The sequence below is a fragment of the Amblyomma maculatum genome, chromosome 4, assembly GCF_055883805.1.
Source record: "Amblyomma maculatum isolate TAMU_Amacu chromosome 4, ASM5588380v1, whole genome shotgun sequence".
Classification (NCBI taxonomy): domain Eukaryota; kingdom Metazoa; phylum Arthropoda; class Arachnida; order Ixodida; family Ixodidae; genus Amblyomma; species Amblyomma maculatum.
Genome location: NC_139347.1, coordinates 51,494,206 through 51,507,624, shown reverse-complemented (window position 1 = coordinate 51,507,624; position 13,419 = coordinate 51,494,206). Strand labels below are relative to the sequence as shown.

At 44.2% G+C, this 13,419-nt stretch overlaps 1 protein-coding gene across 1 annotated transcript; it reads left to right on the top strand.

Annotated features, from left to right (window-relative positions):
• The first annotated feature begins 159 nt into the window (after positions 1-159).
• Positions 160-11,172, top strand: LOC146190988 (membrane-associated progesterone receptor component 1-like). Its single transcript, XM_084601406.1, has 3 exons — positions 160-533; positions 4,668-4,817; positions 9,636-11,172. Exons 1-3 carry the CDS (start codon positions 203-205, stop codon positions 9,785-9,787), a joined length of 633 nt encoding a protein of 210 aa, XP_084457532.1. The 5' UTR covers positions 160-202; the 3' UTR covers positions 9,788-11,172.
• The last annotated feature ends 2,247 nt before the right edge of the window (positions 11,173-13,419 follow it).

Below are 13,419 nucleotides of genomic sequence, written 5' to 3'. Positions count from 1 at the left end.
TGGGGTTATTCTCCACGGCCAAAATGATTATAGTTAGGAGATATGTGTTTTTACTGTCAAGAGACCGATAATGGCCAGCAGCGAAGCGAAACCGAAACTGAACGCACTTGCTTGAGCTTGCCCATGATGCATTTCACTAGCTTTCGACAAAAATGTCAACAAAAGCGCACAAGCGGCGAACAGCGGACCCGCCGAAGCAGTCATGGCGGAACACAAGGCGGCGGAGACGGCTGAAAAAGCTGCTGCGGAAGAACTGTCTTGGAGCGGGCTTTTGTCAGAGGTCTTCCTCAGTCCACTGAACGTGGTTCTCGCCTCCATATGCATTTACCTCATATATAAGATATTCTTCAGCAGACAGCACAGCCGAAGCACCGATGTCAAGCGTGAGCCCGAGCTTCCTCCTATGAAGAGGCGGGACATGACTCCTGAGGAAATTCGTAAATACGACGGTACGGGTGAAGACGGCAGGGTCCTTGTAGCCGTAAATGGAAAGGTTTTCGACGTCACAAGAGGACGGAACTTTTATGGACCTGGTAAGCGGTGCTTTTTGCCCTGGTCAAGACACGTTGGCAGATGGCCCTCAGTTATGTTTTCTGGTGCGCATGAGCTTCGCGATGAAGCTGCACCACGCGCAGGCAGTGAGGAAATTCTGCTGTGCGCATGCATTGTGATTACGCATTGTGACTTAGGAACGTGAGGTAAGTCAAGCCTGTATGCAAAAGCTGCGTTTTCCTTCGACTGACTGAGCTAGGTGCGCTGCTTTATAACGGGCATTGTCTCTACAAGGAAGCGAGAAAGACGTTGACAATAGGCTCGGGGAGAAAAACTTGGCCCTCGGACTTTTTACCTCGTATTTCGTAATCTGACAAGTGGTAGGGAGGGCAAAAAGTTAAGCAGGGTTCGTAAAAGCAACGTGCCGATACTGGTGAGGTTTTTAACCTTTGATATCAGCGGGTTGGGCGTGCCGTGATACTCGACGTCTGGTATACTGACGAATAGCAAATCAGTTTTTTGCAGTAGTGTTTGTCGGCTGTGGCGTTAAGAAAGTTTTCAGAACCTCTGTCAAACACAGATTGCGCCCTACTTTGACGGAATGCATAAATTTCCAGTGCGTGATGGTGACACCCGTGGTTTTCTGTTCCCAGCGATGAGTGTAATAAAATGGCTTGTAAAACGAGCGATTCATTTTTACAGGGAAGCTTAGAAGGACGTTGCCGTTGGCTATCTTTTTTTTTTTTTTTTGCGTTTTGTTATCGCACGTACTTGCTTATCGCTAGCTTCAATTCTTACAAATCTACGGGAGAAAGCAAAACAAATACATCCGTTTTTATGTCATGCCTTGGTACATAAGTGCTCAAGCTACTTTGCACAAGCGTGCACAGAAGGGTTGTTGCCCGTGAGCATGAAAGACAGCCTGTCATACATAGTGCATGCATGTGTACAAGCTGAAATCAGATGGTGGCAGCTTGCATCTGCCAACATAGAACTGGGGGTGTGTGTACACTTTACGGTAATATGGAATGCAACAAACAAATGCCTGTGCACCATGGCATTCCTTTCTGTTTTTCTTAGGCATGTTGAGCCTTTATGTGGTCATACTTGGGTGTTGAGGAGTTTTTGGTGTAAACCGAGGAGAAAAAAAAAGCATACAGTGAAAAAAAATGTTTAAATTTTCTTTTAACAGAGAAAGGTCAGCATTCCTTAATAACTTGCTCTGACTTTTAAAAAAGCACAAACTGAGAACAGTTGGAAATAAATTGCAGAAGTTGGGAGCACCGTGAGAAGCATTTATGTATCGGCAAAAGGGAAGGGAAGTAGGCAGGGTAGTAGTCATACTGGTAACCTCTATGGCTCGTTTCACTGCCTGGAGTTGGGCGTCGGGAAGCATGGCTTCTCGCTGCTCAGTATTATGGAGCTGCATAAGGTCTGGAAGGGGGTGTGTAAGGAGGGGTGAGGGGGTGAGGGCAATGTGACATGGCCCAACAGCCACATCTAATGTACAAAGTAGGAGTATTGACCAGAGTATGTGTGAGCATATATCACCATGCAGGGGAAGGAGTTTGTAGCTGGTGCCAGATAATGCCCTGGGCTTTGTTAATTTCACTGTGGTGGGGAGAATAGTGTAGCATGTTAAAGTGGTAATGAAGAGTGATATTGTGGTTTGAGAAGAGCGGTGGTTCGTTGTAGACTTCAGGTCTAAGGTGCTCACTGCCCGGGCAACGAAACCTTAGGCATATTTGAACATCCTGCCTCCCCAGGTTGTAGAGAGGCTGGAACCCATATTAGATTCATTTGATGGATAGAAGACAGGATTGGCCAGAGTAGGGAGAGAGGGTGGAGGGGGAGGCCCTGTTTAAAGTAGAGTGAATGTGGGGAACTAATTGGACCAGGTCTGGATTCGAGAACTCAAACCCAATGTTGAGGCGGAATAGGATGGACCAACCTGCTCCAGTGCAAGCTAGTCTATTGTACTGAGATGTGAGGTGGGCCTCACAGAGTTCTGTAACTATGTTGTGGACTTACAGAGCTAGAAATCGGGATATAGATTAGCCATGGGGGAGATGGAGAGCTGACCTATATTCTTGGTGGATAAGATTTTATCACATTCAGGCATTGTGAGGTAGAGCTGGGGGAGCACATAAGCAAAGTGGCTTGGGATAAGGGCTTGCGTCAAGTGTCCTGCTGTGGTGGTGATTGGCAACATGTCTGACATGTTGCCCTCCCCTCTCTTTGCCATGGCCCTGGGTGCCCTCCCATGGGGAGGAGTTCATTATGTGTTCCAAAGGAAGGTTCGGGAAGCTGTTAGCAGTCACTTTCACCAAAAGGACCAAAGATGCCTTAAAATAGCTAAGACAGAGGAAAAAAGATTATGCGAGTGGTCAAGACTAGATAATCTTGCTAAACAAATCAAGGATAGCAAAAAATTGAGCTTACATGATTTTTAAAAGGAGCATTCTAACCTGGCCCTGGATACTTGAGGTTTGGTAATGTCTACAGCTCGCTGTAGTGTTTCCTCTACTTTCACATGATTAACTGAGGTGACCCATGTGGCAATATCTGCATAAAATATGATGGAGGTGTGAGATAGTGGTAAGTTTTGTCAGCTGGTTAATGAGGATCAGGTTGAAGAGCAATAGTGAGAGCATTGAGCCCCAAGGGGTGCGACTGTCCGATCGGAGAGGAAGGTGCGAATGTAGTGGAACATCTGCTTTCCTGGATTTAAGCAGGAGAGGTTGGTGTGAATGGCTATATAGGAGATATTGCTGAATGCCTGCTTCAGGTCTAGGTCGAGAACAGCCTTGGTGCCAGTTTTGAATGCATGGTCTAGGATGCTCTATGCTAGCTTGATCATTATGCTCTACAAGGAGAAGTGGTGGCGGAACCCAATCATGGTGGAAGGAAAGCGGTTGTTATCGCCAATATAGTATGTAGACTGCTCAGAATGGCGTGCTCCATTGATTTACCCACAAAAGAGATGAGGGTTCTTGATAGGGCGGTTTGCCTGGCTTTGGAACAAAAAGGACCTTTGCATGCTACTATTTCCAGGGGATTTCTTTATTTCTGGAGGCTCTCTCCTTCTTCCCAATATGTGTTCATAAGGTCAGTAAAAGCAGTGAATGATGTCAAATATAGGTTTATGAGGGTCTTAGCTTAGTCTAATTCTGTCCAGACCTGATGCCAAATTAGGTCGCAGTTAGCGCGGGGCGGACTGTGACGGAATGGGATCATTTAAGTAATGCAGCTGTACATCCTGAGACATTGCCCTGCTATTTTTGCTCCTGGTGCGTGTACACCAAGAGGTTCCATCACCTTCATCAAGCTTTGCTTACTGTCTTGGATACAGATGAAGTCTGCAGTAACTGCCATTCACAGTTCCTCCAGGACTCAAAGTTTGCTGTTGAAGCTTTCTTATCGTACGAAATTATAAGCTCAATTTTTGATGCCTCCGACGTGTTTGGCGTACTAGAATGTACTCAAAAATTTGTTTACTGTTCAGCAGAGCAATACATAGGCCACAAACCATTGCTCACTGTTAGCAACTGCTGTTCTTTCTTCAGTTGTTTCCTACTGTAGTGGCATCCTTTGTTTATAGACTGTCCTTGCCTTATACATTAAAGAAATTACTTGTTAAGGAGGCTATTTCGTGGCATATTAGGGCACTGGAAACTTTTGTAATTTTAACAAGCCACTGTCAGCTTGAAGCAATGCACAAGCGACTCCATAATATGTCACATTTTGGCTTCCATCTGCCATCATTATGCAGACTATGGGATCTGAGGCCCTCTGGCTCTTTATTCATTTCTGCTGCGATCACTTATGTTTCTTTTTTTTCTTTCTAATCCAAATCTGCAGTTCATTCGAGTATGGAAGGAAGGAATAGTGTGCTGCAAGCAACAAATACGCTTTTATTTAACATCCCTCTATACTTTTTCCGAATAGCCATATAATATTGTTCCGACATGGATGCTAGGCACTGGCTGGTTGCACTTACCTAAGCGATAAAGCATACAGCAAAACCTTTCTCGCTGCCTTGCGTTTACAGCCTGCTAGCTGGCATGTGTGCAGTGATTCTTTGTATTTAATGTTTTTGTCTGCTGTGCAGCTGTGCTCTCCGTGCTTTGTTTCCTCATGTATATAGCTGGCGAACATGTGTGGTCATATTTCAGGGGGTCCCTACCATGCTTTTGCGGGCCATGATGCTTCGCGTGGTCTGGCCACATTTTCCGTGGAGCGACCAAAGGAAGGCTACGATGACCTCTCCGACTTGAACCCAATGGAGATGGAGAGCGTGCGCGAGTGGGAGATGCAGTTCACAGGCAAGCAGCTTTTGTGCTCTGGCGTTTAAACATGGGAGGGGGATTTGCCTCCCCTCTCGGGGGGGGGGGGTTGAATCATAAATATGACTGCAAGCAGTGAAGCACAGCTGCAGAGGAGCACACCACCACTGGCGGCAGCTGCATTTACTGTGCTTTTTGGAACAAAACGAAACGAGCAGGTGGAAGTCTCTGCCATTGTTACACAAGGTCCTTGATTTTACAGTCACTGGCATGCATATTTTTTATCATTATTATTTTTTTGCACATGCTGTTAATTCGATATGAGATTTAACAAGGAAGGGTGCATGTAAAATAAATGTAAGGGATAAATGAATGAGGCAGAGGTACAAAAAGCAACAACACAGTGTTCTGGTAGTAAGTGCGAATTAGAATAACCAGTCTGTAATAAAGTAAACCACTGAACAGTGCTGCAAATAAGCGTAAACATGAGTAGACCTTATGCAAAATTGCTGCCATCTATCGGACCTTCAACGAACCCCGCCATATGACGCATGTTGAAGGTTTGAATGAGTCGGCAGTGCGCCGCGCTGCTGCGGCTGCTGCTGTCGTACTAGCTGCGTCTGTTTAGTGCTGTAGTTTTCGTGCTGTTTGCTCACGTTCAGAGCAAAAAAAATGATGGAATAATAGACTTGTACACGCTGCTTACATTCCCACATTCCCATTTTACTTCGTAAAGCGGTACTGGGCTGCTAAAGCTTCTTGGGAATGACATCAGAGTAGCTGCAGAGTGGCAACGCACTGCTCAAATGCGTGTCCATGAATGAGTTTGATTTTGATATTGCTTCCAGGTGCATAACAAGTTTACGATATGGTTACACTGCACCGGCCGCCGCAGAGTGGCAACGCACTGCTCAAATGCGTGTCCATGAATGAGTTTGATTTTGATATTGCTTCCAGGTGCATAACAAGTTTACGATATGGTTACACTGCACCGGCCGCCGCAGGAGGATTTCGAGTCCTGTGCAGGCCAGGTTCAGCATTTATGTAGGGATAGGAGTTTTCGGTTTTTATTTTCAGAAAGTTCAGGGACTTTTATTTATATATATATATATATATATATATATATATTTTTTTTTTTTTTCGGTGAGATAAGAGGCATTTGTTCACAGTTAAAAGTGGCATATGTTCATTTTACATTTTTTTTTCTTGCATGTCGTTTTATGCACTTTTATTTAATGAACAGTTGGTCATGTATACAGCTAAGATCGTGGAAGAAAATAATATTGCATTGATGAAACTTAGCATTATGACAAAATGCATATGTGAAACAAATTCACAAGTTAGACAAAGGAGTAACTGAAATATTATTACGATCATTTGCGTAAACCAAATCACTTAAAAACAAATGCGCTTCACTCGGCTTGTGTCTGAAAAGTGTCACGTGGCAAGGAACTGGTGGGCTTTGGTCTTCCCGATTTCCGGGAAGTACTTGCGCTGCAAATGCCCTGTCATGTCAAGTGTCCGGGAGCGGCGTCTACGTCAAATCAGGCACTTCGCCCCTCGAAGTGCCTGCCTTGACGTAGGCGCCGCTCCCGGACACTTGACATGTTTATGGGGCTCAGGAAACACGGCTGCCATACTTTCCCCATTTGTGAGGCCATGAACAATGCCTCAAAATCCTCAACTGCTGTACTTAAACCAACGATCCCACTGTCTGACATCATACTCCTGGATTGAACATTGTTTTAATTTTCTCCCGTCATCGAGAGTTCGCAGTGTGCATGAAAATGATTGACTTTTTTCAATGAACCGAACCTTTTAAAATGCTTTCGGCGTACCTTTATTGGTGTTTTTCGGTTTAAACCGAAAAGTCCGACCCCTACATATATGTTACTGCACCCTGCGCTCGGCCCTGATCGTTGGCGTTCCATATAGTATGTTGTACGAATACGCGTTAACAAATGAGCATGATATTGCTTTTTTTAAATATGGGATTGGTGTCTAACACTGCGCTGCGATGGATCTGAAAGCATTCAAAATACAGTGTGCACACTACTGTTCTCATACCCTCTCTGGACCTTTAGTGGCAGAGGTATTTGTGTGAACAACCAAACAACGATTTCCAACAACATGAATTTGCCGGCAAAACGCAACAGGTGAACGAAGTGATTCCGCGCACGCTGATCCTCCTCAGATAGTTCCTTTTGTCACATTGTGGTTAAATTTCGTGAAAGTGGATACATTAGCAGATACATTATCAATACAAAATTCACACCTTAGCCTGCATAGTAACATCACAGAGGTCTGTCATTATACCCAGATGCAATATCAAGCGTGGACGCATATTCAAGTAATGTATTGTGGAATTAAAATTTTGCGTATGAATTAAAGAGAGCAGTCTGTCACATTTTAAGTGCGGCAATGCTTTCTATCTGGATACCTGGGCGTACACAATGTGGAAATGTCGGGAGAGCTTGCATGCTTGAAGCAGTAAATGTTGGGATGAGTTGGCACAATAAACAGATCAAGAGCAGCACCCTTGCAGATATTGCGAAAAGGCTATGTCAAATCCTTCTACAGAAAAACGTAACACACTGCGGGCGATATATTTGTCTGCTTTGGCACTGAGTACGAATTTGAAATCTTTCAAAGCAGGCTGAATAAGATACTATTTTGCAATTGAGTTGCGTCGTTGAACGAAAGTGCGCCTACAGCGCAAGAACCATGGGACAAGGCCACAAAGATAGAAAATTGCGATGGATATAGCTTGCTGCTTCTTTTCTTCGACAACCTTATTTCAGTTTTGCGTGCTGCGAAGGACACAACATTATGTCTGCATTATCGGCGATAACGAGCACTAACCTAGCCGCCGTGCAACTCTACTATTCTGCTTGCCGCTGCTTGGCTCAGCTACCCTCTAACATGGCGGAAACGCGTGTGCCGGCCACTAGATGGCAGCACTTTTGCATAAGGCTTGTATTGATCAACAGATTTCCAAAAGCTGTGCAGAATGTTTTAGTCAGCTGTACATTTCAGTTGCGATTGTTGCGCCTGCAGTGCCATATTTTTGAGACTTTGAACACCTCCCAGAGATTCTAAGCACACCCTCGAAAAAAAAAAAGGAAATTAAAAAAGTTAGCTTAAACCCCCCATTTTTGAAAAGGAGGTAGCATATCCAAGGCCACCAAGTGCGCTTGCGTACTCTGTCATAGAGCCGTTGCTGTCAGAGTCCCGAGGCGGAGACGGGCTTGGCAATGTCTCCGCTGTGTTCCACATATACTGTGTTCAGAGATAAAGACGATTACATTATGTGCTGTCCATGGCAAAATGCGGAAAGGAGTGCATTGTTCGCTTTCTTCAAGAAAACAGGAGTCCCCCATCTATAGTTCAGTTCAGGACGTTGCCTACCCGTGCAAAAACAGATATTATAGAAAGGAAGTTTTACGCCTTTTTTTAGTTATTCTACAGGACTCAGATCTGGGTTCCAGATGGTGACAGCAGTCATGATTTTTATCTGTTACATGTGATAGTGTGTATGTGCCTCACTTGTGGTCACTAATTAATATTTAAGGGGTGTTAAGGTGGAGCAAGTCCCAGCAGAATCCGCAAGGCTAACCCCACCTGTAGCCAGCAATAGCCTCAACATCTCCCAAGGTAGCATGGCATCATTTCTGGCTTCATGTGTTGCTGTCTTCTGGTACTACATGATAGACAGCGGCACAGAACGCTGCAAACCGACCTAAAGTGACCCCAATAACTCTATCAGCGTGGTCTCTCTTGGACCTTCCATCGGCTGCGCTCTGAAGGTTTCATAGGCATTGCGGGCGTGTGTTGCTTGGTCTGTTTTGAGTTGGTTTAAAGCTTTAACAGAATTTAGAATGCATATGTAGAGGGCTCCCTACAGCTTGAAGTTTAAGATTACTGTAATGGAGTTTGCCAAAGATGTTTGCCAGATTTTTTTGCCAATATAAGTTGCTATTTCTCGCACCCATCTCTTCGAGATATCACCACAAAAAGGAAGGAGGTTGTGTTAATTTTAGATTGTTTGAATCTAAGCACCCCCCTCAGTTTGGGCATCACGGTTGTGAAAAAGGGGTGCTTAAAATGGAGTAATTGCGGTACTTTTTTTGAAGAGCGTTCCAAGGTTATTTATTGTGCAGATTACGTTTAGAAGGTCATTCAATATGGTTATTGAAAAAAAAAAAAATAAAAAAAAGTGCTACATGAAGCAGTCAGTTTGGAGCACATGTGTGTGTCCAGTGTATATTACTAGGCTTAGGCAGGGGCAACATTTTGCAGTTTTCTTTCGAGCAGAACCTGGACTAAACATTCCTTGACCCATAACAGGAGTTGGGATGGAAGATTTTATATTGCCGTCCTGGTAACCTGTACAGTCTACTACGTGGCACGTTAGGCTAAAGTGGCACTTCAAAGAAAGCCTCGAATCCGGATCTACACAAGTGCTGCTAGGAGGTCCCGTTATTCTGTGTAGAGTGCTGTTAATTCATGGATTATGCAGCATATTCCTGTCAGTCTTTCAGGCTTTCTTTGCCTATGGGAAAATCGGTAGTTTAAGGGTGGTAAAGCTAATAGTTTTTTGCATTTAACAGATGTTTAATACAGTTTGACAGGAGAAAATTCTCTTTCCAATAGTATTCGTTGCACTCAACATATTTATTCAAAAGGATGCTAAGAAAAAAAGTTACACAACTTTGAAAGGGAAAAAAAAAGCCTTTGCAAACGCCTCTCACGGCCGGAGGGGAGACCTATGTAGATGTGGGTGTAGCCTGAGCGGCCGCTTTGGTGCGAGGCTTCATTTGAAGCGAGCATTGTGTTGTTCACCTGTCCTTGCTGCAGAGAAGTACCACTACGTGGGGCGTCTGCTGAAGCCCGGCGAGGAACCAACTGACTACTCGGATGAAGAGGAGCCGTCTGCAACGGAACCAGCCGCGAAGAAGGATCCATCCGCCGCTGCCTCGGGGGGTGATGCCAAGGCGCACGCAGACTGAGGGGGCCATGTGCTGCAGCCTCTGGCGCTGCCCAACTGCCATGGGAACACGTTTTCATTTTGCACCTTTTTGTTTGCCTCTCCAACACTTCTGTGTGTGTGCGCGTGTGTGTGTGTCCGTGCGGCCAAAGTTTTTTGCAGTGTGCTTAGAAGCGACTCGTGCTGCCTGGAATCGAGATGGCGGAAAATGCGCCGAATATTTGCTTTCTTTTACTATCGCACAGTTAGGAGAATCGGTGTCACGGCATTACTCTGTGATCCAGGATGTTTGCTCTGCTCAAGCATTCAGCATTTGTCAAGTACAAGTCGGGAAAAATGTTTTGTTTCTATTCCTTAGTTTGAGCTGGGCTCTTTGGGTTGCCTTGCGTTGCCGCTGTCTGAATTGTCGAGGCTTGTGTGCTGCATTCTTAGTTGCAACTTTAGTACGACACTGATCAAAAGCTTATGAACCCTTATGGAAATACGATTCCTGGGTGTAACTTGATGAGCCCCTCCACCCTCCCTCCCTCACACTTACTTTAATAAGCCGGAAGCTATAGCTCAGCACACTGATGACAGTTTTTAGGCTGCCTTGGGCCACATTACATCCCTCTAACTGCAGCTTGGGGAACTGCGCCAGCTTTTTGCCAACTGTCCTTCTATTTTTTTTTTTTTTTCATCGCCACAGTGATGTATGGTTTTTGAGACTGTGTGTGGCAGGAGTGGCTTACTGCAGCATGCAAACTGTAGTGCAGGAGTGATGACACTGTTGGAGATTCCAGCCTTATATTGCACGGAAACCAGCGAAGTAGTCACAGCCTGCCACAGCTTTGCACTTTGGGTCACACAGGACAGTGTGTCAAGTGTACCCACATGATTCGGCGGCTGGTATGAACAAAGTGCAGCATTTTCTGCTACTGCAGCCATCTGTGGTCTCTACTTTTGTGCTGAGGCACCTTGGCAGCAGCATCCAGCTGGGCTTCATTTAAAATTCTTTTTAGTGAATGTCCTCGTTTGTTTCCAAACTGATTCCAGGGAACTTGTGCTAGGATCACGCTACACATGGCAAGTTTGGTTCAGTTGTTCATGCAGCATGGCAGCTTCTTTTGTTTTTCTATCTTTGCACTGGGCTGCACCACTGCAGCCCCACTTCATCTTTTGCTTGAGTGCCCTCAAATGTCAAGTTTTGCATATGAAGAGTGAGTACTTGTGTTGTTTTCTTGTCTTCCTCTTTCCACGCACAGACTTGTACATAAATCTGTTTCTTGTGGGCATGTTCTCGGTTTCAAATCTTCTCTCCCTTTTAGATGACAGTGGGTACAACTGCAGTCACTGTCGGCAGTATGTATAGAGAAGTTACTTGTGTGCATGGTGGGTGTTTGTGTGATTAAAGATGTGGGATATTCAGTCTTGTGCTTTCCTTCTTACTCCATCGTCAGTATGCAACAGCCTTTTGTATCACATCACCGTCTGGTGGCCTTGTGCACGTTTCAGCTTATCGTCTATATTGCTAGCAAAGCCGTCATGAGTGCCTTTCATTGAGATGACTTCATGTGGCGAGATGAAATAGCACGCAAAATGCAACTGTAAATGGCCAGCGCATGATCTGGTGGAGTAGTGTTTCTGTACAGCATTGTTCCAGGCTTGCATTAAAGTAGGGGTACCAAGAAGGAATAAACACACAAGTGGATGATGGTTATGCAAAATACTGCTGCTCATGATTGCATGTACATCTTGGGCTGTAGAAGTATTTACTAGCTGTTATGCTGAATGAAGAAAATGCCACATCACGCCAGCAGTGTGCATTGGGTTAGGACAGCCATAGATACATGTATACAAGAAAAGATGTCAAGATGCAAGACCAGTCAAGTGATCTTTTGATTAAGATAAGTACTAGTAGTGCAGACACTACAAAAGGAAGGAGACACTTATTTCAATGGATCACTAACTAGCCCTATAAAAGACTTCTAAAATTTCTTTTTATCACGACTGGTTTATGATGGAACAGGCATTTATCAGATGTTTTTTTGCCAAGCTTTGAATGCTGGGCTTGAAAAAAAGCCTCGATTATGACATATTTTAGCACATCGGATGCAGGCGGAAGAAGGAAAGACTGAAAACTGTGCATCAGTAGTGCTGATATGGTTGGCTCGCTAATGATGGAAGCACAGGAAATGGCTCTAAAAGCATTGCTCTTTATTCAGACATTGTACTGCACATCAAATGTTAAAGCTACTGATTAAATTCGATTATAGTTCACTGTGTGCACCACCTTCAACAGCTATTAGAAAAGCATGTAATTAGGCTGTTGCGACAAGTCCCTTTTATTGCACGGAGAGTTATTCTTGCAGGCTGAATCATCGCCTTGGAAAGTGTTGTCCTAGCTCAGTCAGGCTGTTTGATCTGTTTTCCTTTCTTTTTGCTACCACAGGGAGCCTTTCAGTGTGTAGAACAGTTTGTCAGATATTTTGGCAGCTGTTCCAACAGCCATCATGTAGCTTATAAAAAAAAAAACTTTTCTCCACGTGTGGCCATGAGACGCTGTATTCACAATCCTCATTTTATGTAAGAAAGGCAAGATTCCATATGGATCTTTTATAATCAAGCTCTTATTGCATAATGTGCTTTGAATTAAATGCAGGTACCATATAAAGCCAATTGGAAGGCCATACAGATAAATTGACTATTGAGTGGTGCACAAGCTGTGAAGGAGAAAAAAAGCAGGTACATTGCAGTATTATGCTTCGAGAGAATTGTAGTTATACATACACACTCATTTTCCTTCCAAACCGCCAAAGGAGCTTCACCTTTGAAATTTTTGTACAATATGTCTGGGGATGTTAACCAGCAAAGTAGAATTTACTTGCTTTTGTATTAAGTATGAAATGCATATGCACCCCCTTCTTGTCACCCCAGGTACTGCTGGGATTGTGGAAAAAAAGTATTTTCTAAAAATTTGGTTTGTTCTTCACTATTCTTCCACCTATTCTTACTACTATCCTCCTTTCTGTAATGCCTCTGGACTATTCGGATCCTGAAATTGTTTCAAATGCAGTGAGCTGTAGTATTGGCTTAGGGATTTCAGCAGCTGTCCCAATATGCAGGAGTGGCAGGTCACCATGTTGCTAATAGGAAAAAATACTGCACTGCATAAAAGGAAAGCTTTGAGGGTGACGCACCTGCAACTGTGTCACTCCTTCACTAGTTTAGCTTCAAGATGACCACCTGGCACACTGCACTGCTGCCGGTCTAAGTGGCATCCTCTACAAAACCTTATTATAACCGAACGTGCCTAAAAAAAAAATGAGTTGAGAAATTGCTTTTGCTGCAAATATATCACATTGAAAATGTGTTGTATCACATATTTATTATTCTTAAAAGAGGAAACTGTTGGGACTGCAGTATACTAATTTGCTGTGCAGGTAGGAGGGTATATTCGAGCTCTGTGGCTTCACCCCGTTGACAAGAAATGTTTCGGAGTATATATGGGGCGCAGACCGTAGCACTGAGAATAAATGGATCACTTGATCTTTCATGTTTAAAAATGTTGCAGGTGCCGTTGAAAAATTGTTTGGCTTTCACATCAGCGCAAATTGCAAGCAGTGTGGAACTTGAACATATAGGACAGAATGGCATTGGGGAACAGCAAGAGAA

Coding starts and splice junctions, on each gene's coding strand:
- LOC146190988 (XM_084601406.1), top strand. CDS start 203: ATGGCGGAACACAAGGCGGCGGAGACGGCTGAAAAAGCTGCTGCGGAA. Junction 534..4,667: donor ACGGAACTTTTATGGACCTG/GTAAGCGGTGCT, acceptor GTCATATTTCAG/GGGGTCCCTACCATGCTTTT. Junction 4,818..9,635: donor GTGGGAGATGCAGTTCACAG/GCAAGCAGCTTT, acceptor TCCTTGCTGCAG/AGAAGTACCACTACGTGGGG.